The sequence below is a fragment of the Barbus barbus genome (genome assembly GCF_936440315.1).
Source record: "Barbus barbus genome assembly, chromosome: 49".
NCBI classification, from domain to species: domain Eukaryota; kingdom Metazoa; phylum Chordata; class Actinopteri; order Cypriniformes; family Cyprinidae; genus Barbus; species Barbus barbus.
Window position 1 is genome coordinate 5,496,110 of NC_136727.1, and position 27,506 is coordinate 5,523,615.

Genomic DNA, 27,506 nt, shown 5'->3' on the forward strand with positions numbered 1-27,506 from the left:
TCACCAAACATCCTTCTCTCTGAAGTATCTTTTCTCCTCACTTCTGATCTATTTTTCCACACAACTGAATTTCGTGAAATGACGCCGGTCAGGGTTTTTGTAGAGAATTTAGAATCGCGAGGGAGGGCAAATGAGCACGGATGAAAGGCGAAATGAAAAGAGATTTCACAAGATGCATGCAGGATATGAACAGGTGAGGAGCTGCGACCTGGCCTGCAAAGACGATGGAAATGCCCTCTGATAAATCTGACCTTTAACAAGAGAATATGTGTGTATCTTTGTGTGTGTGTGAGGATGGGTGATGGAGTCCTGCAGGTGTGACATGACGGCTTAGGAGGAAAGGTTTTTAAACCTGGAGAGAGTGAGAGAACGGTATGATGCAGACACAGGAAGGGCGTTTTAGTGCAAATCTCTATGCCAAAACAGCACTTCACCATATTTAATTAAGCCATTGTCATTCTTTTCAGACTCCTTTTTATGCAAATCAGGCATATTATAAAATAAAGTGAAATTTTCTGGTTCTTTAGCTGGTACTTTTTCCAGCTAAATTCTTCATTATGTGTTCTGTGTGTATGTCGGTTTTAAACACTCTTCAAACCACAACTCAAATCAGTACCATGATAATTTAGTCGCTCCTGGTGACAAGCGTGTTATTGACTCCATATTATTGACTGAAGTGTCTGGAGGGGTCCCTTGGCCCCAGGGGCCAATGGGGGGCAGGAGTACCTGTCAATCAAATTTACACACAGACACACACTTCCTTAACATAGCCTTAAATGAATAATAATTCAAATGTTTTAAACTGGTATGGATACATTTAAAATGTACTATTACTACTAATAATAACAAAAAAATTAATAATAATAATACATTTTTAAATAAATAACATTTATTACTGTTATATTATTTTTATTATTATATTTTATTATAATGCTTTGTTATCCAGGCTTATAGTGGTTTCTTTTTTCATAAAAGTCATTTTAAAATAATTTAAATAAAATATATAAAGAACAATAAGATTTTATATTAATAATATTAAATAATAAATAATATAATTAATTGTTGTTATAGCCTACTACTAATAATAAATAATAAAAAAATATTTAAATAAACAACTCAGTTATAAATATTATTATTATTATATCATTTAGAATTTTATATAATTTAGAACGTTTAGAATTCTACATGAATTATTACTACTTCTAGCAATAATACATTTAAAATTATTATTAACTACTACATAATTACTATAACTACTACATTTAAATGTATTACTAAACATACTACAATAATAACAACACCACCAACATAATTTTTAAACAACCTAAATAAATAAATAAATAAATAATTCAATTAAATTAGGACATTTTTCCCAAATCTACAGCCAAGACATACTTGTGTGCACATGTGTGGGAATTCAGTAGAATCAAGGCTATGCAGTTTTTGTGTGTGTGTGGGTTTTGATGTCAAACACATTCGGTATGGACAACTTCAACCACACACAGCACCTGACATCTTGCTCGCCTCCATCATTTCCTCATTCTTTACAACCTTCACTAGGTGTCCTGCGTGCTAATCAAAAAGACAAGCTATCATGTCAAACCTCCATTACGTGACGTCCCAGCATGCATTGCAGGATATATATATATATATATCAACTGGCAAAGGATGTAGGCTTTGAGGTTTGACTGTTTTCTAATTGCCTTTTATGAGTTTCCACACACACACACCTCGCTGCGGAGTTTGAGGTTCATTCGCTGTGGCACACACCACACGTCTGCGACACGGGTGACCCTCTCTGCTTCATTTAAATAATCAGCCTCCTGGTGTTTTAGTTTGTCATCGCACACACATGTAATTACACAACTCACTGTTTGAATATCCCACTAATCAGCCATTATTCACAGTGGTAGTGTCAGATCGAGTCACAGATCAGCGGCCATTATGGCTCAAGAGTGGCAGTCGCACATTAGTTCCATTACACCTACATTGAGTCTTCAGAAACTGCATCAGGAAGCATTAGGAAAACCTGGGCTAGAGAGCAAGAAAATCAATAAAATATTGAATAACCTGAAATCCTTCAGGATCAAATCTTTAGGAGATAAATGCTTGTCAATGAGTGAAAATGAATGACGTAATCTGTGTTAAGGATCTTTAATAGATTCAGAAAAATAATATAAGATGAATATTTTGAGGAAGTGTTACTTAAAATCGTCTGTAAATTTTCTCGCTGCACGTGAAATGTTTACTGAACATGAGAAAGATTCAGGGGTCAGCACCCGTGCCAAACAACCAATTAGATTAGAATAAAACATTAATGACCTTTTCCAGATCATGATTGGCCTATTTGAGTGTGGTTAAATAAGATTCAAATGAGATGCAAAGCATTTCGGAGACCCATTCCGATGTCATGGTCCGAATTCTCTTTGCTCTCTGATCAAAACATGTTCAAGCTAGTTAAAAGAGCTTTTCTTAACCAACCAGAATGCTAACTGAAAACACTGTAGGCTAACTGAAGAAAAAAAAAGCTAAATAAAAAGCTAAAATGAATGGAGACAAACCAGAAAACAAAAAAACAAAAAGCTTGAAACAAAAAAAAAAAAAAGAGGCTAACTGAAAAATAATAGCAGCTAACTGAAAAAAAAAAAACTGTGGCTAACTGAACTTATGTTTTAGCTTCAATTGTATGGTTAATATAACATGTAATTCAAAAAAATTTAATTGACATGATTTATCATTTAATTACACTAATTTCCCTTATAAAAATTAAACATGGTTTTATTGTAGTAAAAGTGTAACCACCATGTTTTTTGGCATATTGATTACCATACGTATAACCACAGTTTTACTACAAATAACATGGTTAAACTATGGTTAGTGTAGCAAAACCATGGTTAGTTTACCATGGTTTAATTATAGTAACCATGATTTATTTTTTTCATTTTTTGGGGGGTTTTATAAACCTGTAAAACAATCATTAATTTTCATAAGGGTTCTGTTACTTATATATAATCAAAATCAACTACTAGCCCATGGGCTGCCTGAACAACTAGCCGACTAGCTAATCTCAAAGAAGCCCTGCGTAACTAGAATGGTTTTTTTAAACAGGCTAAGCTGGTAGCTTGCAAACTGAAAGTTACTTGAAAACATAAAAAAGGAAATGTTTTCATTGACTATTTTTAGCTTTGAATCTAGCTGGGCATGAAGATAAAATGATCAATCACAACCAAACACTGAGTATTTATTAGAGAGTGTGCAGTAGCTAAACACTCCAAAAAAACATGAACAACAAGCTTCTAACAAGATATTCTAGGAAATCTAGTCTAATATTAGATATTAAATATCATAATATGAACTCTTGGCCGAAAACATTGCTCTCAAATAATGTATTACTGTGATAACTGTTTTAACCCTAACTTCAAATTAGCGATGGTGCGTAATTAGTGAGTCTCAGTGTTACTCACTATAGTGCAGAGTCATTGAGTTCGTACTCATATCCTCGTGCCGCTGCTGACCGCACCCCCTGATCCGCCAACAAACAGCAGAGGGCGTGGCCTATGAACGGGAACAGCATCTGGTCTTCGTCGAAGCAACGGCCACACGAGAGAACGGAGTGAGCGTGGACCTGGAGAAACACCACAAACATGAGAAATACATCATTTGTACTTACGGCAAAGTATCTTTCAAGAACGTTTCTCAATTTTAAGAACTTAAAGTGTGCAAAACATCTAACTGCTAAAGCTTAGCATAACGTTAGCATGCTAAACTGGGCACTAATGCTACAAATATCAAAATCAACGGTAGTGTAAAACAGCACCCTTTTTATACCCTTCCAAAATCAGTTCTGCAGAAATCAACCTGTTTTTTGCATGTTGCTTTAAATGCGAATGAGCTCTGCTGACCCCGCCCCTCTCTTCTGTGGGTTGACGAAGAGACTGTTTACTTGCTGTTTAAAACTTGCTAACTAACACGTTATTAGGAATAACGATTGCAAAGATTCATAAAAAAACCTTATACTCACTTTCTGCGGTAAATGAAGCTGGATCACGAATAATTTGCGCGAAAACAAACACATTTAGGTAGATCAGGGGGCGCATTCCCTTCAAAAACACATGTAATCCACTGCGTCTTCAGCAGCCCAGATGTCGGGAGTAAATACTGCTATCATTATTACATTCAACAACAAAACGCCTCAATCGCTTAATCTGAGACATTCTTGTCTTCTCCTGCTCTGGTGTCGAAACAATGGCGGTCGGACTGTTATAGCACACTCAAGGCGGGTCTAAGGTGAGACGGCACTGTCAATCAACAATCGTGGGAGGGGCCTTTGTCCGTGTGACGTCACACAGGCAAGAATCTGAGAACAGCCTGATTTGAAAGAGGGGATATTATTTTTGGGGATTAAGTAAAAACCACTGGGTGGATTTCTATCATTATAGGGTAGATGTGTGTACACACTTACAACACACATTTCTGTTCAAACAACATGTAAAAGTGAATTCAGCATCCGATGACCCCTTTAAGAAAGGAAAATTAAGATTAGGGACTGGAGCAAAGGTTTATAAGCATAAAACAATAGCATTTAAACAACTAGAACAAAGATCTGCTGGTGTGACCCACCACATATGCGTCTCTAGCACTGTTATTAAAGAACAATCTGTCTAATTACAGTACAGCGATCGTCACATGACCTGATCAAGGCCACCCTGCACCACGATCATATTTAATAAAGCAGACGACCCTCATTGTGCTGTTTAGGTGCGTCCGGAAGATGATAACGACGACTGTCTGAGACACACGTCTGGAACACGCCAGAACCGAGGGAGGATTCTGATAGCACACGACTCTCAGTGACTGATATGTTTGGACTGAATGTTGGCATTCACATCCCTAGATCTGAAAACATGCCGCCACCTAGTGGACCCTATAAGTACTGTAAACAGCAAAACAGTATATTTTTCAGCAGGCACAAAGACAGTTTGAGGCACTGACATCTTTGCTAACTCATGGTAACTAGATCTAGTTATACATGTTTAGCTCTGTATATAGATGTTGTGGATACATAAAAACAATGCAATAATAATAGTTTTTACTTTTTATACATTGCAAAAAAATTATATATATATAATTTTTCATATTACATTTCATATATATATGAAATGTAATCGTATCTAAAAGGCTATATAATAAAGACATAATTATTCATATTATTAGTAAATAACAACAACAACAACGACAATAATAATACAATTCTTCAATTTGTTATATATTAGAAAAATATGTATACATTCTATTTAAATTAAATAAATAATTATAATGTAATAATAAAAATATAAAACGAATCTAATATTTAAATATAAATGTAAAAATAGGTTATTTTATTACAGTAATCCTAACCTTAGGTAACAAGATCTGGTAATGAATGTTTAAATCTTTATCTAAATGGGTACACAATGAACAATTATTAACTACAAAGTTTTAATAATAATATTATAAAACAACAAAGCTTTTATTAATACATTCCAAAAAATATATTATTTTATAAATTACCAAAAAATAAATCTAAAAGGGTACATAAAGACATACTAATTAAATAATAATAATAATATTAATTATTATTATTATTATTATTATTATTATAATAAATCAAATAATAATAATAATAACTGTTATTATTATTAATATTTATGTATTATATATTACAAAAATAAATAAATTCAAATGTAAAAATAGAGAAATCTTAACTCTGGGTAATAAATAAATATATTGTTCAACAGCAGAAAGGAAAGAGTCTGGTTCAAACCTTGTTCTTGCTGTTAGCGAGGTTGATGCGAAGGACGCCCATTCCATGGAGGACAAACTTCATAGAGGTCAGGAGGTTATCCAACACCGCAGGCTGGAAAAACAAAAGATATATAAATCATAATGTCTTTTCATATAAGTGAGAACAAAGCGTAATGTTCACATGCTTATCATATTCATTTTCTCTTCTGATTGGCAGGTGTGAACTCATTGTCTTTGTCCCTTCAATGCGAATAACTTCCTAAAATAAAAGCCTTACCTAAGAACCCTTGCATTGATCTGTGACAGAACGTAAAAAGGCCATGTACATGTGCATCAAACCAAACAAATCTTCTTCCTGTCACTGGGACGTTATGCATTTCTGCTTGATTGGTCCTTATTGTCTCACGTCCACCTAAGTGACAGGAAGTGGCTTCACCAGGCGCCATTACTGCGCGATGATCAAACGCTCGGCTGCAACTCAGTGCAATTGTGCGGCTATGAATTACGGAATGCAGATCATGTCTTTTTGGTCAGAACATTTAACAGAGATGGGAATGATTTGTAGTTTGTGAATCACCACATTTTCTTTTTCATACACAAAACGGCATTCATGAACTGTTTTACACACATATTGAAACATATTTGCAAGTAAAATAGGATCTTCATTGAGTTTAAAAAAGACAATTGAAGACAAATAAATCTTTGAAATTAAATATGATAAATCTACAAAAATATTATAAATAATAGATAAATATATGATGGATAAATATTTATAGAAATTTTAACTCAACTGTTGAAGTGTGTGTGTGGGGGGGGCTTAAATAGTAAAGTATTAATGATATTAAAACAATTATTAGATAATCATAATAGTATTTATTCATTTTAAAAAGTGTGTGTATATACACACAACATAATTATTAAAATGATAATAGATAATCTATGTATATATAATGTAATATTAATTTTGTATATTTTTATATTTTTGTTATATATTAGTGTACAATAATATACACAAACCATAAATATTAAACAAATATTACATAAGTATTATTTATGTATACACAAAAATACTTTAAATATAATATAACAAAATGTATAATAAATATAACTGAAGAAATAAAATATTAACATAAAACTACCTTATTGTAATAGCAAGTATCAGAAATTTGCATTATTAAAATGAATAATCATGCACAGTAAACCAGAAATTTATATTACGAAAGTAAATTTTGATTTAATTTCGACTTTGAAAAACATTTGGCACGATTCACAAAATCATTCCACGTGTGTGCCACCCAAAACCTTCCCCTTTTCACACTTTCAGCGCCCGTCCACTCATGTTGTCCCCTTTAACCGCCCCTGACTCTCTGGCCAAAGCAAACACATTCCTGCCCTTTATTGAACAGCTTTTGTTTGCTGGGCCGTAGATCAGAGGCGCAGAACATTCCAGGGAAGAGCGAACGCCGAAAAGCCCTTCTGTGTTCATGAAGGGCTGCGGGCCCAAAGTTCTGTGGTTCGGATGTATGATGCGCTTTTATCGATTTCCTGTTGTTGCAAACACACACACAAAGTGCACTAGAGCGAAGCAGGAGGTAAAGCTCAGTAGTGAATCACACACTTTAGAACAATGAAACTATTCTTGTGGAAAGCGGTAAGAGCAAAGATGGTAGGGAGCTTCACACACACTAGGGGTGGGTGTGTGTGTGTGTGTGTGTGTGTGTGTGTGTGTGTGTGAGAGAGAGAGGGAGAAAAAGAGGGTTAAATCACACTCTTCATCCTTTATTTACTACTTAACACAGCGTCAATTAAAAATCGTAATAAATAATTAAAACTAAAACTATTAAAAATAATTTTCTGAAGTAAAATAAAAGATTAGCTGAGATAAAATAATTAGACGTAAAACTTACATTTACTAAACTAAATAGAAAATTAGAAATGTTTTACATAATGAACGCACTAAAAATATTTAAAAAACATATTTGTTAATTGAAATAAAGCTGAAATAATATAAAATATAAACATTACATGTAACACAAAACTAAAAAATAAATAGAAGTGTTGCTTTGGCAAACAACTGAACTAAAATAAGTTTGTTACTGAATTTGCTAAAACTACCTAAAAATATACCTAAAATATAGCTGAAATAAAATAAAATGAATATTAGATGTCACACTTACAAAACAAACGAAAAAGATAAATGCTGCCTTAAATTTCAGTTTAAGTACTATAATTATAAAAACTGAAACCAAAAACTAAAATAAAATGAAAGCTAAACAGAAATTATAATAAAATTGGCAAACAAACATAAAATTACTAAAACTGAAACTATAAAAATAAAAGCAAATTCACACATTCACAGACATTTTTAAACTGTCACACTGATTATCATTAGTGTGACAGTTTAAAAATGTCTGTGAATGTGTGAATTTGCTTTTATTTTTATAGTTTCAGTTTTAGTAATTTTATGTTTGTTTGCCAATTTTATTATAATTTCTGTTGCAAATTATTAAAAATAAAAGTTTGTTTACATAATATATGTGTGTACTGTGTATATTTATTATGTATAAATACACACATATACAGTATATTTTTTAAATATTTCCATGTATATATTTATATAATTTATATTACAGATAAATATATTTAATATATAAACATAACATTTATATGTGCATTCAACACATTTATGTGTGTATACAACACATGTATATGTGCATTCATATAGACATAATAAATGTACACACATTTTTTGCAAACAAAAACTTTTATTTTGGATGCGCGGCAATACTACTACTTATCGTGGGGAGAATTTTTACCAGTATAATCGCAAACGATAAGATGTCACCCATCCCTAAATTTACTATATGGAAAAAGCAGCTTAATCCTCAAAATATCTTTTTTGTGTGTGTTCCTTGAAACTAAGAAAAATTACAGGTTTGGCTTGGATAAGTAAATAATTATAAAAAGTTAATTTTTTGTCAAACCATTCTAGGAATTCACAGTTTGTTTTCAGGAATTTGACTTATAGAACTTACAGACATCAAAGAACAAGAAATTCTAGAACTCATGTAAAATTCTGAAAATTCCAGGCATCTATGAGCTCAACAGAATCTTGTCAAAGACAGTACTGTACATTCCACAATAACTATGTTTGGGTCAAGCTCAAATTCTAGACCACCGACAACGGCACTTCAAAGTCTCCTATTACTCCTTTATGTCACATTTGTAACCAGAGAACTTGCCACTTCATCAAAGAAACAGAGTCAGAGGGAGGTTGAGGAAATGAAAGCACGAAATCCAGCTGCGAGTTTTGTGAAGTCTTGCCATAAAAAAGAGCCACCAGATGGACACACTAGATAAAACACTAATGTAACATTTATCACTTTGTGTGTAATGTGAGAACATCTCCTATATGTGTAATCTTTATTCATGTAACAATATAAACTACAATTCAAATGTTTATGTGTCAGGAAAATGCATTTCAAATAAATGTTATTCTTTTAAACATTCTATTCTACAAAAGGATCCTGAAAAAAGTAAATGACGGCTTCCACAGGAATTTTAAGCAGCAGAACTGTTTTCAACATTCATGATAATAAGAAATGTTTGTCATTTTGACTTTAAGCTGAAGTTGCAGCTTTAGGAGAACAAGGAAAAATGGAGAGACGAGTGTCAGGTAAGAAACAAAAAAGAAGGAAACAGGAAAGACAACTTGACTTCCTGTGGGTTAGAGAGACCGCGGTGTGGTTAAAGTTTAGTACAGTGACAGTTTAGTACAATGGTGAGCAAAAGGAAAGGATTAAGAAAAAGATACTCCTGCGACATTCAGGTCAGAACAAGTCTCTTCTTTTTACCTGTACCACGTCATATTTTCCCTTGCATTTATGATTCACACACACACACACACACACACACAGCACAGGTCACCACACCCTTCCCTGGCCTCCCTCTGACAGTTGACGGTCCGCCCTTGTGTGACACTATATCCAAGTCAACCAAGGCCAGTCTGATTACAGACTGTGCTTATGTCTGCAAGCATGTGTAAAATATAAAACTAGCCATAATTATGGGTCAGTACAAACATATGCATGTGTGAGTGAAAGCGTGACCCTTTATGAATCCATCCAACAAAAACTGGTGAAGCAGGAACTGGATTTTGAACATTAGAAACACAGAAACCCTCTGTCTGGCCACATTTTAAGAGAAAACACAGGCATAGAAGAGGTCAGCATAAAAATTATGGTTTAGCTTGCAAAAATAAAGACTTTATTTAATTTATATCAAACTTTGATGGACCGAATACAGAGCCTTGAGGTTTTCCGAACTCAAAACATGACTCAAACTCGGCTCGTCTGCGTTTGCTATAAAATTAGGCTATTGTATGTTATCCTTTGGCTTTAGGGCAATGTTTATTTTGTCTCCAGAACAATGGGAGAAGATAGCCTAGTGTTATTATGGGACATTACTTTTTTGTTCTTCCCATTCCACAAACAGATGAAAACCGCTGTTGGGTTGAATTAACAACTAGATTGGTGCAAAATTCAAACATTGTGCGTCTAGTCAGAAGAGCTTCATACCACAGTGACTGGCACAAACTATGCAGTGACATGGCTAATGTAAATCTGATCTAGAGATCACATACTTCACACTTGATGTCAGTCAGTTCAATGCCTACAGAACAAATCAACATCATAGCAAATCACTAACAATTCTGCCACATTTACATGGGTTTGAAAAAAAAAAACTAAATTTCTAGATTTTAGTAAAAAAGGTCATTTTCTGTACAGACAAAGCATTCAATTGATATGCTTGAAATCTTTGACAAATTAACATCTCAATAAGTAGGACACTGACAGTCATCAATTTCTGAACTCCAATTTTTCAATAAAGAACTCTAAGGAGTAATTTCGGTTTAGAATGTACATGAAACTCTATCCACATGACAGCAGAGGCTGCGTATGCAGCTAGAGTGTCATTTTATGAAACAAGTTCCTTTTACATTTTAGAAAGGTGATTTTTCGAAGTACATATCTGAAGACAGTCTAATCACTCTCTAGCCTATTTAAAAATAAAGTCTTTAAGTATCAATAAATTAGGGAAAACAAGAACTCACAGACGCTGAATAAATGATCCTGTTTAAATACATAAACTTGTAAATATTAATATATATAATTAAATATAATATATTATACTTTAAAATGTTTGTATTTCATTTTTATAAAAGCCTTTTATATTTTATGTGGATTTTTACACTGCTTAAAATTATGATTTTAATACCATGTTTATAATTCAGTATTAATAATTAGCTGTTGTCTTTTGGCATTTTAAAAATTTGTGTACACAAACTTTACTTCTTTCTCCCAAGCTTCTGACTGCGCATTTTATTTTATACTACACAATATTACGTTGATCTCACCTACATTCCAATACTTCTTGTTTTGTTTAAAGATAATGGAAGTTCTGCTGGCAAAAGACAGCACAGATGATGATTCCTTCCCCAAAAGGGTACATGCATTGCGGTGAGTGTTTATTTAAAGGGTTTGTTCATGGTTTTTCATTGTGGGATGGTCAGTGTTGTCATACGGGTAACAAATCAGACCAAAATACAGGACAAAGACCAATAAAACCGCATCACATGGCAACAATCAGACAGTAACAAAAATAGGGTAGCATACTTTCTTGCAAGCAATGACTAGTGACTAGTTATCTGGTTAACCATCCTGACAACCCTTTACATTTGGCTGGAGCTAATAGGCTGCCACTGAGGTTTTAAAGCATTCCCTGAGGCACTTCAAAACACCACTTGCATATTCTTATTCCATCAATCTAATTCAGGCTCACAGGAAAGTGTAGCGAACACAAACAGACCCTGAGGGAAGGTTTAATGAGGAGAACATGGTACACAAAGTCTGTTTAACCCAAGCAAGCACACATGCAGATCTGCACCTGGCACTTCATAGCAGATTCGATTGACCGTCCGTTTTTGACTAAATCAGCTGATTTATAAAACAACTGGAGAAATATCTGACTAGAAACATGTTTGCTAACGCTCCATTAGCTTGATAAGCATCAGCGCACAAATACTGGATGGACGAATTCCCGAATTCCAAAGGATCAAAGTGGCTTTTATTAAGGGAAAGGGAATGAAATAGGCCTACTGAGGGAAGTTTCAATAAGGTAGCATTCTCTCACAAAAAATTAGTTAGCATTTTTCTGTGCATTCTGCAGCCAACATGCATGTTCTCTAAAGTCAACAAACTCCTAGTACATTTCTTTTAACCTGTCAGTCACAAGCTAAAGTGTGTCATAAAATAGCATAATTTTGTAGTAAATATAGATGAGCAGTGTTTAAGCCACATCTTGAGTTCGGGATTCAGCAAGGCTCCGTGTTCAGCCCAACAAAGTTCGAAGTTGTCAAAATAAAGTCTTTATTTTTGCAAGCTGAATTGTAAAGTCTATATATAGCCATACAATAACCTTTCGTAGCCTAGTACTAATGTTTTTTCTATTGAATTTCAAGCAAAGTATAACAAGTTTGTCATATGTACTGTGATATTTAATTACTTTATTCATACTGCCAACCCCTAGCCTAGGGTCTTTTGGTTAACTGAAGAAGGGGATTGAATAACACCACTATTGTTGTTGCCAAAAATGGCTTTTAGCCTTGAAGTGACAGTCAAAAATTGCAGTTTTAGTGGCGCCAGGGCTGATGACCATGTTGAGATCACAGCTGGCTGCGGTTTACTATGAATGAGCAAATCAATCGTTTTTCTGTTCCCATGGCGATAAGGCGTACATGGACCGCAGGTTACTCTAAAGGAGCCAGCGTGCAGTGCGCCTTTACTATGTCGCCATGGTAACACTTGTGAGTGGCAGGTCAAAAAAGGTGTGCAATGAGACTATAGAGGAAGTGCACACTGGCTGTCAAACAAACTATAGAGAAAATGTTCTTGGAAATCAGACATTTTTAATGGTTTAAAAACCTAAAAACCTTTCTGTTTCATGTTTCCATATGTTTCCTTCCCCCTTCCGCTTTCTCTTCCAAACAGAACAAAAAACATGCTGAGGCAAGATCCAGTCTTCCATTGAACTGAGTTCTTGTTTCACAGTTGAACCAATGACCCCTTAAACTTTTAATAATCCCCAAACACACACAGCGGCTTGATTTCCCAGATGGCAGAGGAAGTACAGAGCGCACAGACAAAAATATAATACAGAACAAATGTTAAACTATTAAATGCAATTAACCTCTTGCACCGGTGGACATCAAGTATGAGAAAACAACATCATAAAATGTCTTACCTTAAAACTGGCTAGCTCTTGTTTGGTGAATCCATGACTGTGGATAATCTTCATCTGTTTGACCAGCGTACTTTTCCCACTTTCAGCAGCACCTACATTGAAATAGGTCATTCAACATTACTAATCAGTCATTTAGTTTACAATTTTAACAACAGATCCTACAAATGGTACAGTCCTCTTATATTAACCCAAGATAAATGTCTGGTTCGAGAGCACAGTCTTCACCTTTCATAACTCAACTCTTCCTGAAGTTCAAACCCACAACCTTTCAGTTATCAGCCCAGATATGAGGTTCAAAACAGAGAACTATCCAGTTACCTGCACACATCTGATGTTTTAACTCAGAATGCTTCAATTACTTGCACAATTATGAAATTCAAACACACAACCTTTAAGTTACCAACCCAGATATGAGGTTCGAACCAAGAACTGCCTAGTTACCTGCAAAAATATGAAATTCAAACCCACAATCTTTAAGTTACAAACTTATCTAAGGTTCAAACTGTCCAGTTACCTGCACAAATATCAAATTTAAACCCAGAATGGTTCAGTTACCTGCTCAAATATGAAATTCAAACCAGCACAGATATTATATGAAGCTAATGCCTTGCAGATATGAGCCCATTTCTCATTTTCAAACCCACAAATTTTCAGTTAACTGCACGCATCTGATATTTTAAAGCAACAACCTTCCATTTCACTGACCAGATCTAAGGTTCAACCTACCAACCTTTAGCTTCAACCCATAACTGAGACTTGAGCCTACAACCTTTTATAAACATCAGCTAAAAGTTCAGATCTGGCCAGGTAACAAAATATTTTGGGGGTTGTAGGAGGTACAAGCCCAAATATGTTGTTACCTTCCCAAATCTGAAGTTTCAATCTCTGCCCAATTTTTGGGTTCAAACCCACAACCTGTAGGTTTCCAACCAAATCTGGGATTTAAACCTACATTCTTAGAGTTACCAGCACAGATCGCCTATTTAAACTGATGACTTGCTGGACCAATAAACTGGTGGTCAAACCCACAATCTTTTAGTTACAAGTGAACTAAAGTACCCAAAATTAGGTTTCTAATGTACAAGCAGACCCATGTAAACATCAAAACCCATGTTATTTTGACTAAAAGCAATAGGCAGATAAACAAACATCTGGATGGGACATGTCTTACCCAGCATGAGGATCTTCACCACGTTCATCTCTCTCTTGGCGTACTCGTACAGATCTCTGTCTATCTGCGAGCTGTGGATCTTCGCCTTCTTTCCCTCCTCTGTCACCTCTGAGCCCAGACATAGACCCATATCCAGAGCTCATAGCTAAAGATCCAACAGAAATCCCAACATCACGGATGGAACCGAAGAGGAACGTTCAAAGTCGCGTAAAAACATCCCGGCGAGGTCCCCCACGCTCTTATCCAAAGTCCCTCCGGTTAACGCGTAAAATGACACCAAAGTCAATTGCGCGTGTGTTTTTGGAAAGACCTGATTCCAAATCTGAGAGAGAGAGGCTGGGATAGTCCCGATCGTAAAGGAGGAAAGAGAAAAAAAGTTTCAAATTGTCCTGTTCCCGGTTAGTTTCGTCAGGCTGAGCACTCGGATCGTTGTTGTGTCCATCGAGATCTCACGCAAACACTATCAGACGCCGCGCAGACACTCCTAAACCACAACACAGCTCTACCTGTTCATTACGCGCAAACTAAATGGTGTATGTCGCCTACAGAGCGTCTTTTTTGGGGGTGTCCGCTTTCTTTAGGAAGGAAGTGACGTGCCGTTTGTGGAACTTTTGTCACCTGAGATGGGTTTCGTTCAAGCGCTGCGCGAGAGCTGCTGGCAGTCCGTGTAACTCTTTATATAATTCAAATAAAATAAAATTAAGCAGTAAATCAATTAATTCATTAAAGATTTTAAATAAAATCTGAGAAACAGAATAAAGTAAAAACGTTAAAAGTAATTACAACCAAACAACAACAAACACCATAAAATACCATGTAAACAATAAAATATATAATCAATAAATTAAATGTAAATAAAATATTATGGCAAATTGCATAGTAAGTTTAGTATCTTTTAAATATTGATCTAATTTAATCTTGATCTATAGACCACAACAAAACTAAAACATGGAATCATCCTAAAATATGTATCAAGTATCAGCTTAAATAAAACAATTTTATTTTTTATTAATAACCATAAACATTTTCTTTGTACAATCAGTGACCACACAAATGCAAACCTGCCTTAAAATTCAGTTTAGAATCAACTTAGTATCACTGATACAGTGTATCATATATATATATATATATATATATATATATATATATATATATATATAGTATATTTATTTCAGTTAACATTTTTCCAAGTAACAATCTTTATTTTTTCTCTGTATGGTTTTAGTTAAATAAGTGAATATTTTGAATTTCTCATAAAATTGAGTGAGATCAAAGTTTATATAATATTCACATTGACTAAATTAGATTCAATAATTAGATGTTTATGCGCTTAATGTGATAATGATCAAACAATAGTCAGAACAAGCTGTTTTGATGCTTTTTTATTGCAATTTAATTTGCAATTAATAGATGTGTTTTGATGATTTACAGTTTGATGCATGGGATGATAAATTATAGATTGTCTGAAGACATTAACACCACATTCAGAATTGGTCACTCAACATTTCTGCAATGTAAAAACATTAAATTAGTTCTTTTTTCACTGCCTAAATGTGAAGGAAATGTTACAAACTAAAAACATGCTGCAATTGCAAGGTGCTTTGACATTCATTAAAAACAAAAACAGACAACAAACCGCATAAAACAAGATAAAAGTATATATGAGATAAAAGCAAGTTTGACTTTTAACAATCAACTTAGTTTAGAAACTGATGTTTGTAAAGATTATTTGTTACATGTTAAAATGAATAAAAGCGTGACATCAAACTGACATCTAACAATCACCGGAGGTCAAAGAGTCTTTGGCTGTGATTTTGATCATGTCACAACAAACAAAAGTAAGAAAGTGAAAATAAAAGTGGTGAAACTGAGTAAAATGGCAGATATGTGACTGTGGACAGTGTATCAAACAATAGTTGACAAAACGTCAGAGATTAGTTCTGAGATTTGTTTTTGTTTTTTCATGACACACATATCAAACGTCCAGAGATGTTGAGAAAGGTAAAACCACAACAGCACCACTAGAATAAAATATGCCAGGGTAAGACCTGTTAAAAAAGGCCAGGATGACGTTTTACCACAAAAAAAAAAAAGATTCAAATTATTTTTCTATCCTTTTCTTTTGGCATTGTGACACTATCTTGATATTTTTTTCCCCATAAGACCATTTGTCAAATTCTCGCTACCAAAATGGAAATAATAATAATAATTATTTAAAAAAGGACAACATATATTAAGTTGTAAAGCATTTATATATCATGGTAGTACATCCTTATTTATACATATCTATTAAAAAAATACTATAAAGAGAATCTAATATGAATCACTACTACAAAAAAATGTGAACTGAAAACAAAAAATAAAATAAAAGTTAAATGTCCAGATACATTATGGTAATGAGAATATAGATGGAAATTAAATAATAAAAATAATATCCCAATGCAAAAAAAAAGCCTTAATAGAAATAGAAATAGAAAATGTTAGGAAAAAATAAAACCTTTTTTTTTCCTTTTGATTTTGGGGTAAAATGTGACCTGGATTTATTTCCATAACACAAAATAAAAATAATCCCAACATAAAATCTGAATAAGCTTACATGCATACTAACCACTAGTATGCATGCAATCGTAGTCAACATCTTTTCTTCACAAAGCGTTTCTCTGCTCAACTACAAATATGTGCAGATGGATCGCCAATTCAAAAACCACTGAAATGACACAAACTCCCATAACCTTCATACACAATGCAAAAGCAGATACTGAATGTTTTTCAGTGTTCCTCAAATCCAGAGAGAATGTCTTCCAACCCAGTGCTTTTGTCGTCAAACAAGAGTCGTACGATATAAAAAAACAAGTCTGTGTTCCTCCACGTCTACTTAAAAGCAGCCTCAGCTTAGGCATTTTGTTCATTCTGGGTGTTTATATAACAGTCCGGGGGTAATTTTGGTTCTACGATGAAGCCCTTGATTTGTTCGGTTTGGATAGTTCGGTTAATTATTCGTTAGAGCTGCCTCGGTCTTCAGCGAATCCTCTTTATGCTTCAAACCTTCGATCACGGCCATCTCTTTAGCTTCCTTCTTCTGGTTCCTGGCCTCAAACTGCAACCTGCCAGAACAAAGACAGACACGGCTCATTTGCATATGTTTGTAACATTTCTCGTGAGCGATGTTTTCTCGTTTTGCTCATATTGTCCCACAAACCTGTTCTCAATGATTCTCTGCACGATGTCGTCGGTGGTCAGATTACTGCCGCTGTCCAGGATGCGGAAAATACCTCTCTTCTTCGGTTCCTGCGAAGAGAGACAATGGGTAAAAATGGGTTTTTATGGAAGAGAAGATCATTGAGAGATGAATATTCAGAGACTTTACTCACGGCGTAAGGGTCTGTCGTGTCTGTGTCAGGAAACACTTCGGTTTTCCCATGACACACCAGATCTACCTGCAACCAGAAAAAATAAACATGAATCAGGATTAATTAGTAATTAATTAATTAGAAGGTTAATTAGTAATTTTGTTGTGCATTTTTGTCATATTTAGTAGTTCTTTTGTTATATATATATATATATATATATATATATATATTTATGTGTGTGTGTGTGTGTGTCATTTCAGATTTAAACTAAATTGAACTAAGTTAAAAAAATTGAAGGAATTAGAACAAAATGTTTTTAAGCTTATAATTTTAGTTTCAGTTTTAGTTAAATATGACCTTGGTTGAGACATTTAGATCAGATAACTGTCAATATATATAGATATTTGTTGTCAATTATTATAATGTTTTTTATGTTATAATATAAACACAATGTGAACAAGAACAGTGTTCAATTTAAAATCTAAAATGTAAAGGTTATAATTAAAATTATGTATCATAATTATAAAAAAAATATTGAAAAATATTTCAATGCACAACAGAAAATATGGATACAATTGTAGTGCTTTGGAAATTTGTCACTGAAAAAATTATGGAAAAATGTAACTGAACTGAAAAAAGAAGCTTATCTGCCAAATTAAAAGAAAGATAAGTAGAGCATAAGCATTTATATCTCTATTTAGAGCTCTACTTATTATTTTTTAATTAAGCAGATTATTTTTTTCATTATTTTTTCAGTGCCAAATATCCATATTTATAATTTAATAAAGTTAAACTGTTTCAATTTGATAAAAAAAAATAAAATAAAAATGAATATAAAAACCAATAAGCCTACATTTATATTTACAAAAACAAAAAAAAGTGTCCAGTATATTGATAATGCCACCAATATATTGTGCGTCCTTTGTGTTCTTCCCATCAGGACAGAAAATGTTCCAAGCACTCTTTTTAGTTAAACTATAATACACGGTTGAACTCTCTGTAACTGTCTGAGGGTTTGTGGTTAAAGAGGCGAGCAGTAAATCTCTAGATTGTTCCCGAAGTAGGACAACACAGAATTGCTGAAATAGTGTTCAGTCACTAAAGCCTTTGAGTCTGGCTGCTGTCCCAGAGCTGTACACACACACACACACAGCTTTATATCTCAATAACATAGTGTGTGAATCACACAAACCACGTTCTCTTTACACTCAAAGCCTCTTATTGTTTTATTGTGTCTGGAAGCGCGTTACACCAAAACTAAATTTGTATTCTCTACAATGAATTAACAATGTGAGCCAGTTTAGTACTGTACCTTAAAGTGATCCAGAAGATCTTTTCCTACTGCGTATGGAGCCCCGATCACAACCTCTGACACATACTGAAGAAAAAAAGAATCGCAAGACCATTATCCAAGGCCTAAATGGAAGATTGGTTATAAACTAAACTCAAAGTTCTATAGTAGATTCTTTAAGTTCTAAAGTTCTAAACTGTCTAGGTTCAACTTTCTTTTCATTACGTTTCTTCAAGTTCTTCAAGCTCATTAAGTTCTCCAGTTCTCATTTCTTTAAAATGTATATTTTCAGAGTTCTCTAAGATCTAAAGTTCTCCACTATCTAGGTTCTACATTCTCTATGTCTAGTCCAAGTTTTACATTCTTTAATTTTTTTGTAATTCTAATTTCTTTAAATTGTAAATTCTAAGTTCTACATTGTCTAGGTTCTACAAAAGGTTCTTGTCAAATCTTTGTCGATCTAAATTATTTTTGTAATTTTGTTCTGAGTTATAAAATCATGCATTGTCTAGGTTCTACAAATCTTTTAATTTCATTAGGTTTTAAGTTCTCAGGATTCTACAAATTCAAAGTTCTCCAGTTCAGTTTTTTTCAGCATGTTCTCCAGATTCTCTAAGTTCTCAATGTTTCACATTCTCATTGTTCTCCAGTTCTAAGTTCACCATGTTCCTCAAGTGCTACAATTCTATGGTTCCCTAAATTCAAAGTTCTTGGTTTAAGCATTCCAAATCAGCCAAAGTTCTAAATCTTAAAGCCAAATGAAACATCCCATCATTCAGCAGTTTTCAGAAAGGAATGCATGTGTGTTTTGCACTGATATTACAGTATGAGGGAGGTCTGGAGTTTCACTGCATGTTTCTGATATCGGCAGCTCAATGTGGGTTCTGTCTGAATGCAACGTCATGCTTTAGGTATGCTGGTATGTGCCTGATCCATAAGAGTTTGTGTGCTGTGGATGAATGAGAGGGTTTGAAAACTTGAATATGGTTTGGATTAGCTCAAGGCGTGAGATTTTTAATAGGTGTCTCACAAGTATGCAGTACAAATGAACTTTTATCACTGCTTGTGATATCTGTTCTCTTGACCTTGAGATGTTTCTTAACGTTTCTGCCCAGTTTCTTCCCTCATCCTCCCTTTTTTGTACTATATAACTCCCTGTCTATGAATACAATGGCCCATTGTTTTTAAACAAGAGCATCAGGAATACGAAAACAATGTGCAACATAATAAAACCAGATTGAAAGAGACTTTAAATTACGCACAATCCAAAGAAATGACTGGAGAAGGCAGTAATTTATGCAAAATGCTAAGAAAAGATTGGAGGAGATGGTAATTTATGCAAACTACCAATAAATTATTTAAGGCAGCAGTAAATTTGACTTGAGGAGGCGCAAGTTATGGACTTACTCTGCAAGCCAGCACACTCAAAGTTCTCTCATGAATATTCATGATGGGGTAGTTCTTTCCTTTGTAGCGGTTCACTTCCTACAAAACAATAAAACAAATACAATTCATAAACATAATAACAATTATTAAACATTCAAATTACACACTGTTATAATTCATACACAATTCATTAATACAATTACAGACCGATTAAGATACACTAACCAGGGCTCTAGACTCATTCTTCCCACTGGTCGCTCTTTTGCGACTAACTTTCTCAGTTAGTTAAACTTAAATGGATACTTAGACAATTTTCAATCTGGTTACCGAGCGCATCACAGCACAGAGACAGCACTCATTAAGATAATAAATGACATTTGTTTTAATTCTGATTCAGGCTAAATATCAGTGCTGGTACTATTAGATCTTAGTGCTGCGTTTGACACTGTCGATCATAACATACTTCTAGACAGACTGGAAAACTGGGTTGGGCTTTCTGGGATGGTACTCAAATGGTTCAGGTCATACTTAGAAGGGAGAGGTTATTATGTGAGTATAGGAGAGCATAAGTCTAATTGGACGTCCATGACATGCGGAGTCCCACAAGGCTCAATTCTTGCACCGCTCTTGTTTAGCCTGTATATGCTCCCACTAAGTCAAATAACGAGAAAGAACCAAATTGCCTATCACAGCTATGCTGATGATACCCAGATTACCTAGCCTTATCTCCAAATGACTACAGCCCCATTGACTCCATCTGCCAATGCATTGATGAAATTAACAGTTGGATGTGCCAGAACTTTCTTCAGTTAAACAAGGAGAAAACTGAAGTCATTGCATTTGGAAACAAAGATGAAGTTCTCAAAGTGAATGCATACCTTGACTCTAGGGGTCAAACAACTAAAAATCAAGTCAAAAATCTCGGTGTGATTCTGGAAACAGACCTTACTTTTAGTAGTCATGTCAAAGCAGTAACTAAATCAGCATACTATCATCTCAAAAACATTGCAAGAATTAGATGTTTTGTTTCCAGTCAAGATTTGGAGAAACGTGTTCATGCCTTTATCACAAGCAGGGTGGATTATTGTAATGGTCTCAAATTTTGTGAACGGGAATTACTCCTTTGGTGTGTTAAAAGCCGGATTTTGGACGCTTTCACTTTCAAATGTTTTCGCGATCCTGGTGTCACGTTTTACAAGATAAGATGATTGTCTGTTTTGCTTATATCTATACACCTTTCACTTTTTAAGACGAAAACAAAAGATTGATCCATTGTTATTCTTAATGAAAAAGCACAACAACAATAAAACAGTAGGCCATAATGACAAACTAGCTTACATAACGTTTATTAACAAAAACGAATAAATGAGGCATGGCATACACCATATGCTTTATTATATACCGACTAATAAATTACAGAATGTTTAGTAAACTGAGGAATCAAATAAAAAAATAAAAAATAAGATAGCCTCCATAGTGTAACATGAGGTAAACAGCAAAGATAACAAGCTTTTTAAAACAAAAACAAAACTAAACCTGCTGTCGGTAACAAGACTTGCATGCTTTTTTTTCCCACAAGAGTACCAACATGTTTAACTTCTCTGGTTTAAGAATAGGTTTTTACTTTATTTTTAACACACTACCCTACCCTAAACACACTGTACGATTTTCGGCTGTCCCAGACGAACGATTGGCATCGTGAAACAATCGTGGCCAATCAGAAATCGCCACGATTGCTTCAGAAGGCCAGTCTTTCGTCTGCGACAGCCGAAAATTGTGCAGTGTATCTCGGGCTTTAGTGTGAAAACCAAATCCTCAGTCCGCCATCGTTTCCTCAATATTCACGTCATTTTTGCCGCATAGCACCTTCGCGCTCGTGCTGACGCGGCGAATATAAACCAGGCTCTACACCTCAAGCGCTTGCACTGAAAGCACCTCTCTTCACGTGATCAGTGAAATCTGAGTCCTGCTACAATGTGCAGTTGGGAGCAGACGATTTGGAGCAGAGCAGACCATGCACTCGCACAAATTTTTACTCGCACATTCTCAAAAAATAGTCACAATCTAACCAAAGGTTTACGGTATGTCACTAACCAATGGTCTAAAATTTGGCCATTTAAAACTATTTACAATTCTAATTTTGTCACTTAGGTCTTGTAGTAAAACAATGTACCACAGTTTCACTGTAGTAACCATACCTGTAATGCGTATGGTATTTTGCATGTTAGGGACCTTAAACACATGTTTCCCCTGAGGCAAAGAAGTTCAAAAACTCTGTAAAACAGGTTTGCATGTCGTCATGCCGAGGTTGTGACTTTGAACTTCCCTTTTTCTGGTTCACATGAGGTTTTCTGTCTGATCAAAGTTTATAACAAGAATTAAAAACAGCTTGTAATAGCAAATTTTGCCCTTTCAACAAGTAAAACTCGTCAAGCGTTTGTTTTTATGAAACACACCTGGTCAAAGTGCAGTCCGACAATGATGTAAGGTTTCTCTGCTTGTTTATGAACGGTCTCGAGGAAATCCACGTGACCGATATCTATACGGGTCATTTAGTCAAGGCCAAAACAAAAGCATAACAGGAGTTTCCAAACTTTAAACTGAAATTTTCATCATTTTTTATAGCTTTCTGGATGTCTTCAGAAGCAATGTGTGGAGTGGCATATTTTTAAAAGGATACGGAAGAGGTCGAAAGCTCCGGCCACATAAATAATTGTGTCTCCCGGCTGTGGTTCTTTTCCTGAGGCGAACTGGATGATCTTCTGAGATGTCTGCAGGAACTGAGAGACACCAGTCCAAGGGCTGTGGCCTTTAGGATCCTGAGGAGAACAGATACATGACAAATTGTTGCATTTGCAAAAGCCAGAATATTCAAACAAACAACATGTATTCGTTTCCTCATACACCACAAGTTCAGGTTATGTACAGTATGTTCCCCAACTGGAATTCAAAGCTACATAAAATGGCATTCCCAACCTATTAAATGACTGTAATATGTGACATTTCCAAGCAAAACTATATATGTAGATGGAAATAATGTAGGCAAGCCCTGACCTCTAGTGGTCAAATTTGAATATGACAGCAGATTACAATATACATTTAAAAATATTAATCTGCTAATAAGCAGATCAACTCACCTTCCCAAAGTTATCTGTGTGGAGCTGGTAGGCTGCGTTATCCTGAAAGAGAGAGGAGAATATGACTGACAGAAAGTCTTTACATAACACTTGTCTACACACAATCAATGATAAAGTCTACTCACAACGTTACTGTGATGTGATTTCGTTAACAGGAGCATACGACCCACTAGGTCTGTCGTAGACACTCCCTGTGTGCGTTTGCATTCCCTGTTGGTGAAAAAAACACACATGGCAACCGTTACACACACCCTTGGGTCAAAATTCAGTGGTGTGCCGCAGGTGTATGTCTGAGGCCCATTGGACTTTACCTGTATCGGCCCATTCTCTTCACTTCGTCGTATGTATCTTTCCCATCCACGGTCAATGTGATGTCATCTAACAAAATATATGATATTTTTACAGATTCAATAAAATTTTGGTACAATTTTAACTATTTTGAAAGAAGCATATAATCTAAAATGCGTTATTCCTTCATTGTACAAATTACTATGCCGACACACCAAGGAAGGATGATAACTATAAAGATAACTATGACTAAAAAATTTAAATAATTGTTATAATTAATTCTAATAGAGATGTCCACACCACAACTATAACAATAACAACAACAACAACACAGAGGAACGATAGCCTTAGAACCACTGTCAGAACTATTTTATCCAGCTGATAAATGATAAAAATATTGACAGCCACTCAGAATCCACCCTGATTTAAGGAGCTTGAGAATTTAAAGTGGCAGATGAAAAAAAAACTACATCACATACTTACAATAAACAGAACGTTATCGTCCACTGGTGTAGACACAACGGTATTGGCGGTGATACCGTTGTTAAGCCGCAACACCGGTTACGTCACTTGCCCACTGCGGCACCGTCATTTTGATTTTTTACAGTAATAAAAATCATTTAGTTCAGTTAGAGAACAGACACTACAATTAAAACTGAATGCGGGTGCTCAATGCAGCACATCGAACGAAAGACGGTCGCGCATCACAGATCAGATTTATCATGTGAGGAGAGTGCGTCGAGCTGACTGCCAAGAAGAGTGAGGTGAAAAAGACAAGACGATGGCAGAAGAGTTTCAAAACGAAATGTAAAAGCGCCTGTTTTAAAAATATTTTGGATTTTGAAAAGCCTGTTGACCTGCCATTTATCTAAGGTGATATTGGAAGGTTTTTTTAAACAGTATTTTTTTTACGGTATTTTCTCATTTTTATTTTATTTAAACTGTGACACCCCCCCCCCCCCCCATTATTTTACATCAAGGTATACGCAGTCCGTACCTCCAAACATTCTTAATCGTTTCGCTAATAAACGTTCTACATTTTATAATTATTTGTTCCTCAGTCTTTACCGATTTTCAGTTTTGTATACCTATTTAAAATTTGTAAGTTATTTGTTATTTTATATTAGGCATATAGCATGGTGTATTTTTATTAGTTTTGTTAATAAGTTACAATATATGTTGTATTTTGTTGTTGCTTGAATTGAAGTCAAGCAATTGATGCCGAATTGCCGTGAATTTAAAAGTTAAAGTAAAATGCGCACAGTGCTTTTACAAGCTATTTAAGCAAAGGAAAGAGAGGGAAAGTGGGAAAACTCAAACGAACTGAAAACAAACAAATGCTTGATGCAGAATTGCCGCAAATTTAAAAGTGAACGTAAAATGTGCACGGTGCTTTTACAATCTATTTGAAACCGAAGGAAAACGAGGAAAAGAGGGAAAACTCAAACGACCCCCCCACCACGGTGATACCGGTGTTGTCACACGTCGATTAACCGGTGGGAAAATTTCCTCAACATCACAACCCTAGTAGACACCAAAATAGCTATCGTTACAGTTTTATTTATAGTTACGGTTCTTGGTGGGAACGGGTCTTTATACACCAAGATCATTTACTCAAAATAAACTCTAAAAATATATGTTGTTTAGAAATAGTCATGAATATGATATCACAATCTTTAGCATAAGGCTGCATATGTTAATTTTGTATTAATGTCATGTTAAAATTATATTGAGCACAAAAAATGCCTATTCAGTAACAGTTAACCTGACATATATACTAATGTGCATTTTACGAGCGAAAAGGAACAGTAAGAAAAGGAACTGTAGCAAACACAGGCTGCTAAGAATTAAAGAGAATGAAAATGGTTATGAAAAACTAAGTTTTGACCATTTGGGATGAAAATAAGTGTACTTCAAGGAATACAATTCCACAAAACTGTAAGATACAGCATCTTTAAAGATATTAAAATGATTAATATGGATGTCTATAAGTGTCTACAGGATCCCCTCACCTCCGTGCACACAGAAATCACAGTTGTACTTGTCCAGCGTCTCCAGCGTAGTAACATACGGTGCCCCTTCAACAATCTCATCCACCCACTTTGTGGCCCGTATCATTTTATAACGCTCACCCTGCGTGAAGACCGGTGGACCCTTGTGCTTGGCTATTTCCTCTGAACGTGAAAGAAAAGAGATATGATCATTTTTTCAGTTTATATATTAGAGTGACTTTATGTGAAGGTCTGAAATATTAAGTGTGAAGCATACCATCTGTATGTACTCCTACTATGAGATAATCTCCCATCGCTTTGGCCTGTCGTAATTGGTTAGAGTGACCGTAGTGCACCATGTCATAGCTGTGGAGACACATGTGGACTTTAGATACAGGGTCAAGAAAACATGACCTCCGTTTAAAAAACAACCCACACAGGTGATGTAATGAATAAATGCTTTAATAACAGCTAAATAAAAGGCTGTACACACAGCTGTAATTTATATAACCACCACGAGCCCTTTCCCCTAGTAATATCATTAGCTGGGTCGATGGGATTACATGGGGATATAATCTCCAATTCTATTTCCCATGATGCTTTGCTGGGCACCACACTTCACACTGTGTTATTTATAACTGCAGTTACTTCATCACTCGTAACTGAATGCTGCGGTTAAATGAACTGGAACATCTTTAAACACGAAGGGTGTTATTTCTGCGCCTTTGTGAACTATAAGCGTATGTATGAGAAACAGGTAATACGAGTTATAGAACTCCCATATAATAGGCCTAGTTCTCAGAAATCACATGATCCCATAACCTTTGAACCTCCACTGCAGTGTTATGTTAATATTTGTTTATATACCATTATAGTATTAATTCATTAATTTAAATGAGCTATTATTTTTATATTTCCAGCTATTTTTTTTTATATTTCTATAAAGCTTTAATTATTTATTTTTTTCAGTTGTAGTTTTAATTCTTTTAAATCCTTCAACTTAAAGTTTTCCTTATTTTATTTCAGTTTTAATGTAATTACTGAAAAAGACACACTTTGGTAACACTTTATTTGAAGGTGCCCTTGTTACATGTACTTACTATTGTAATAACAATAAATTATGCATAATAACATACAAGCAACCCTAACCATTAATGTTTTAGTATTTAAATGTATAACTACAATGTAACAAGGACACCTGATGTGTGATGTGACGCTATAATCATACCATTTACTGTCATAGTAGGACAAACATGTTTTTTTTTTCTCGGTAATTATAAAGTACCATGGTAAATATTAAAATAGTGCAACTATACGACTTCTTTTGTTAAATTGTAACATTATAAGACTCGTTCTTGCTGCTTTTAAATGCTGTAGAGATGCCCGTCTGTGCACTCACTCACCAACCGTCACACCACACCCGGGTCACCCGCTTCCTCTTCTCTGGGCTGTGGCTCGAAGAGCTCGGCTCTCCCTTGTCCTCCTCCACCACCTCATGGCTTCCGTTCCTGATCATGTTTTTAACGTGAGTAAAGTCTCGGAACACTCGGTGTTGATATGAATGACACCAGCTGCGGCTCGACGCCCTTGCAGAAGCCTAGAGAGAACGTGCGCAACGTTGTTGACGCAACGCAACACGCAAACAGCCCGCGATGCCCCGCCCCCTTAGGAAGTGACGCCGTGCGAAGTGCAAAGATATGATAAAGTCCCATGAAAAAAAAAGAGTGACTATCTTTAGTAAGTGTTTTGAGTTTCGTTACACACGCTATAAACTGCACAAGAAAGTGTTTTTCTTAGTTGCAAAAT

General features: G+C 35.0%; 2 protein-coding genes across 2 annotated transcripts in view; both read right to left on the reverse strand.

The window, feature by feature from the left end:
• The window catches only part of LOC306867553 (guanine nucleotide-binding protein G(o) subunit alpha-like), a 34,424-nt gene extending 19,547 nt beyond the window's left edge, over positions 1-14,877 (reverse strand). The window contains exons 1-4 of the mRNA XM_079413284.1: positions 14,258-14,877; positions 13,087-13,178; positions 5,804-5,896; positions 3,465-3,625 (exon numbers count right to left, since the gene is read on the reverse strand). Coding sequence (XP_079269410.1) covers positions 3,465-3,625; positions 5,804-5,896; positions 13,087-13,178; positions 14,258-14,387 — 476 coding nt within the window. The 5' untranslated portion in view covers positions 14,388-14,877. The remainder of the gene's footprint in view (positions 1-3,464; positions 3,626-5,803; positions 5,897-13,086; positions 13,179-14,257) is intronic.
• A 744-nt stretch (positions 14,878-15,621) lies between these two features.
• Positions 15,622-27,359, reverse strand: LOC306867551 (ethanolamine-phosphate cytidylyltransferase-like). The gene is made up of 13 exons (XM_079413280.1): positions 27,104-27,359; positions 25,978-26,066; positions 25,722-25,883; positions 23,733-23,799; positions 23,547-23,631; positions 23,422-23,463; positions 22,965-23,103; positions 22,741-22,823; positions 20,306-20,383; positions 18,920-18,985; positions 17,629-17,694; positions 17,457-17,545; positions 15,622-17,361 (listed from the first exon to the last, which is right to left on the reverse strand). The coding sequence occupies exons 1-13, from the start codon at positions 27,214-27,216 to the stop codon at positions 17,247-17,249; spliced, it is 1,194 nt and encodes a 397-aa protein (XP_079269406.1). The 5' UTR covers positions 27,217-27,359; the 3' UTR covers positions 15,622-17,246.
• Positions 27,360-27,506: the final 147 nt, after the last annotated feature.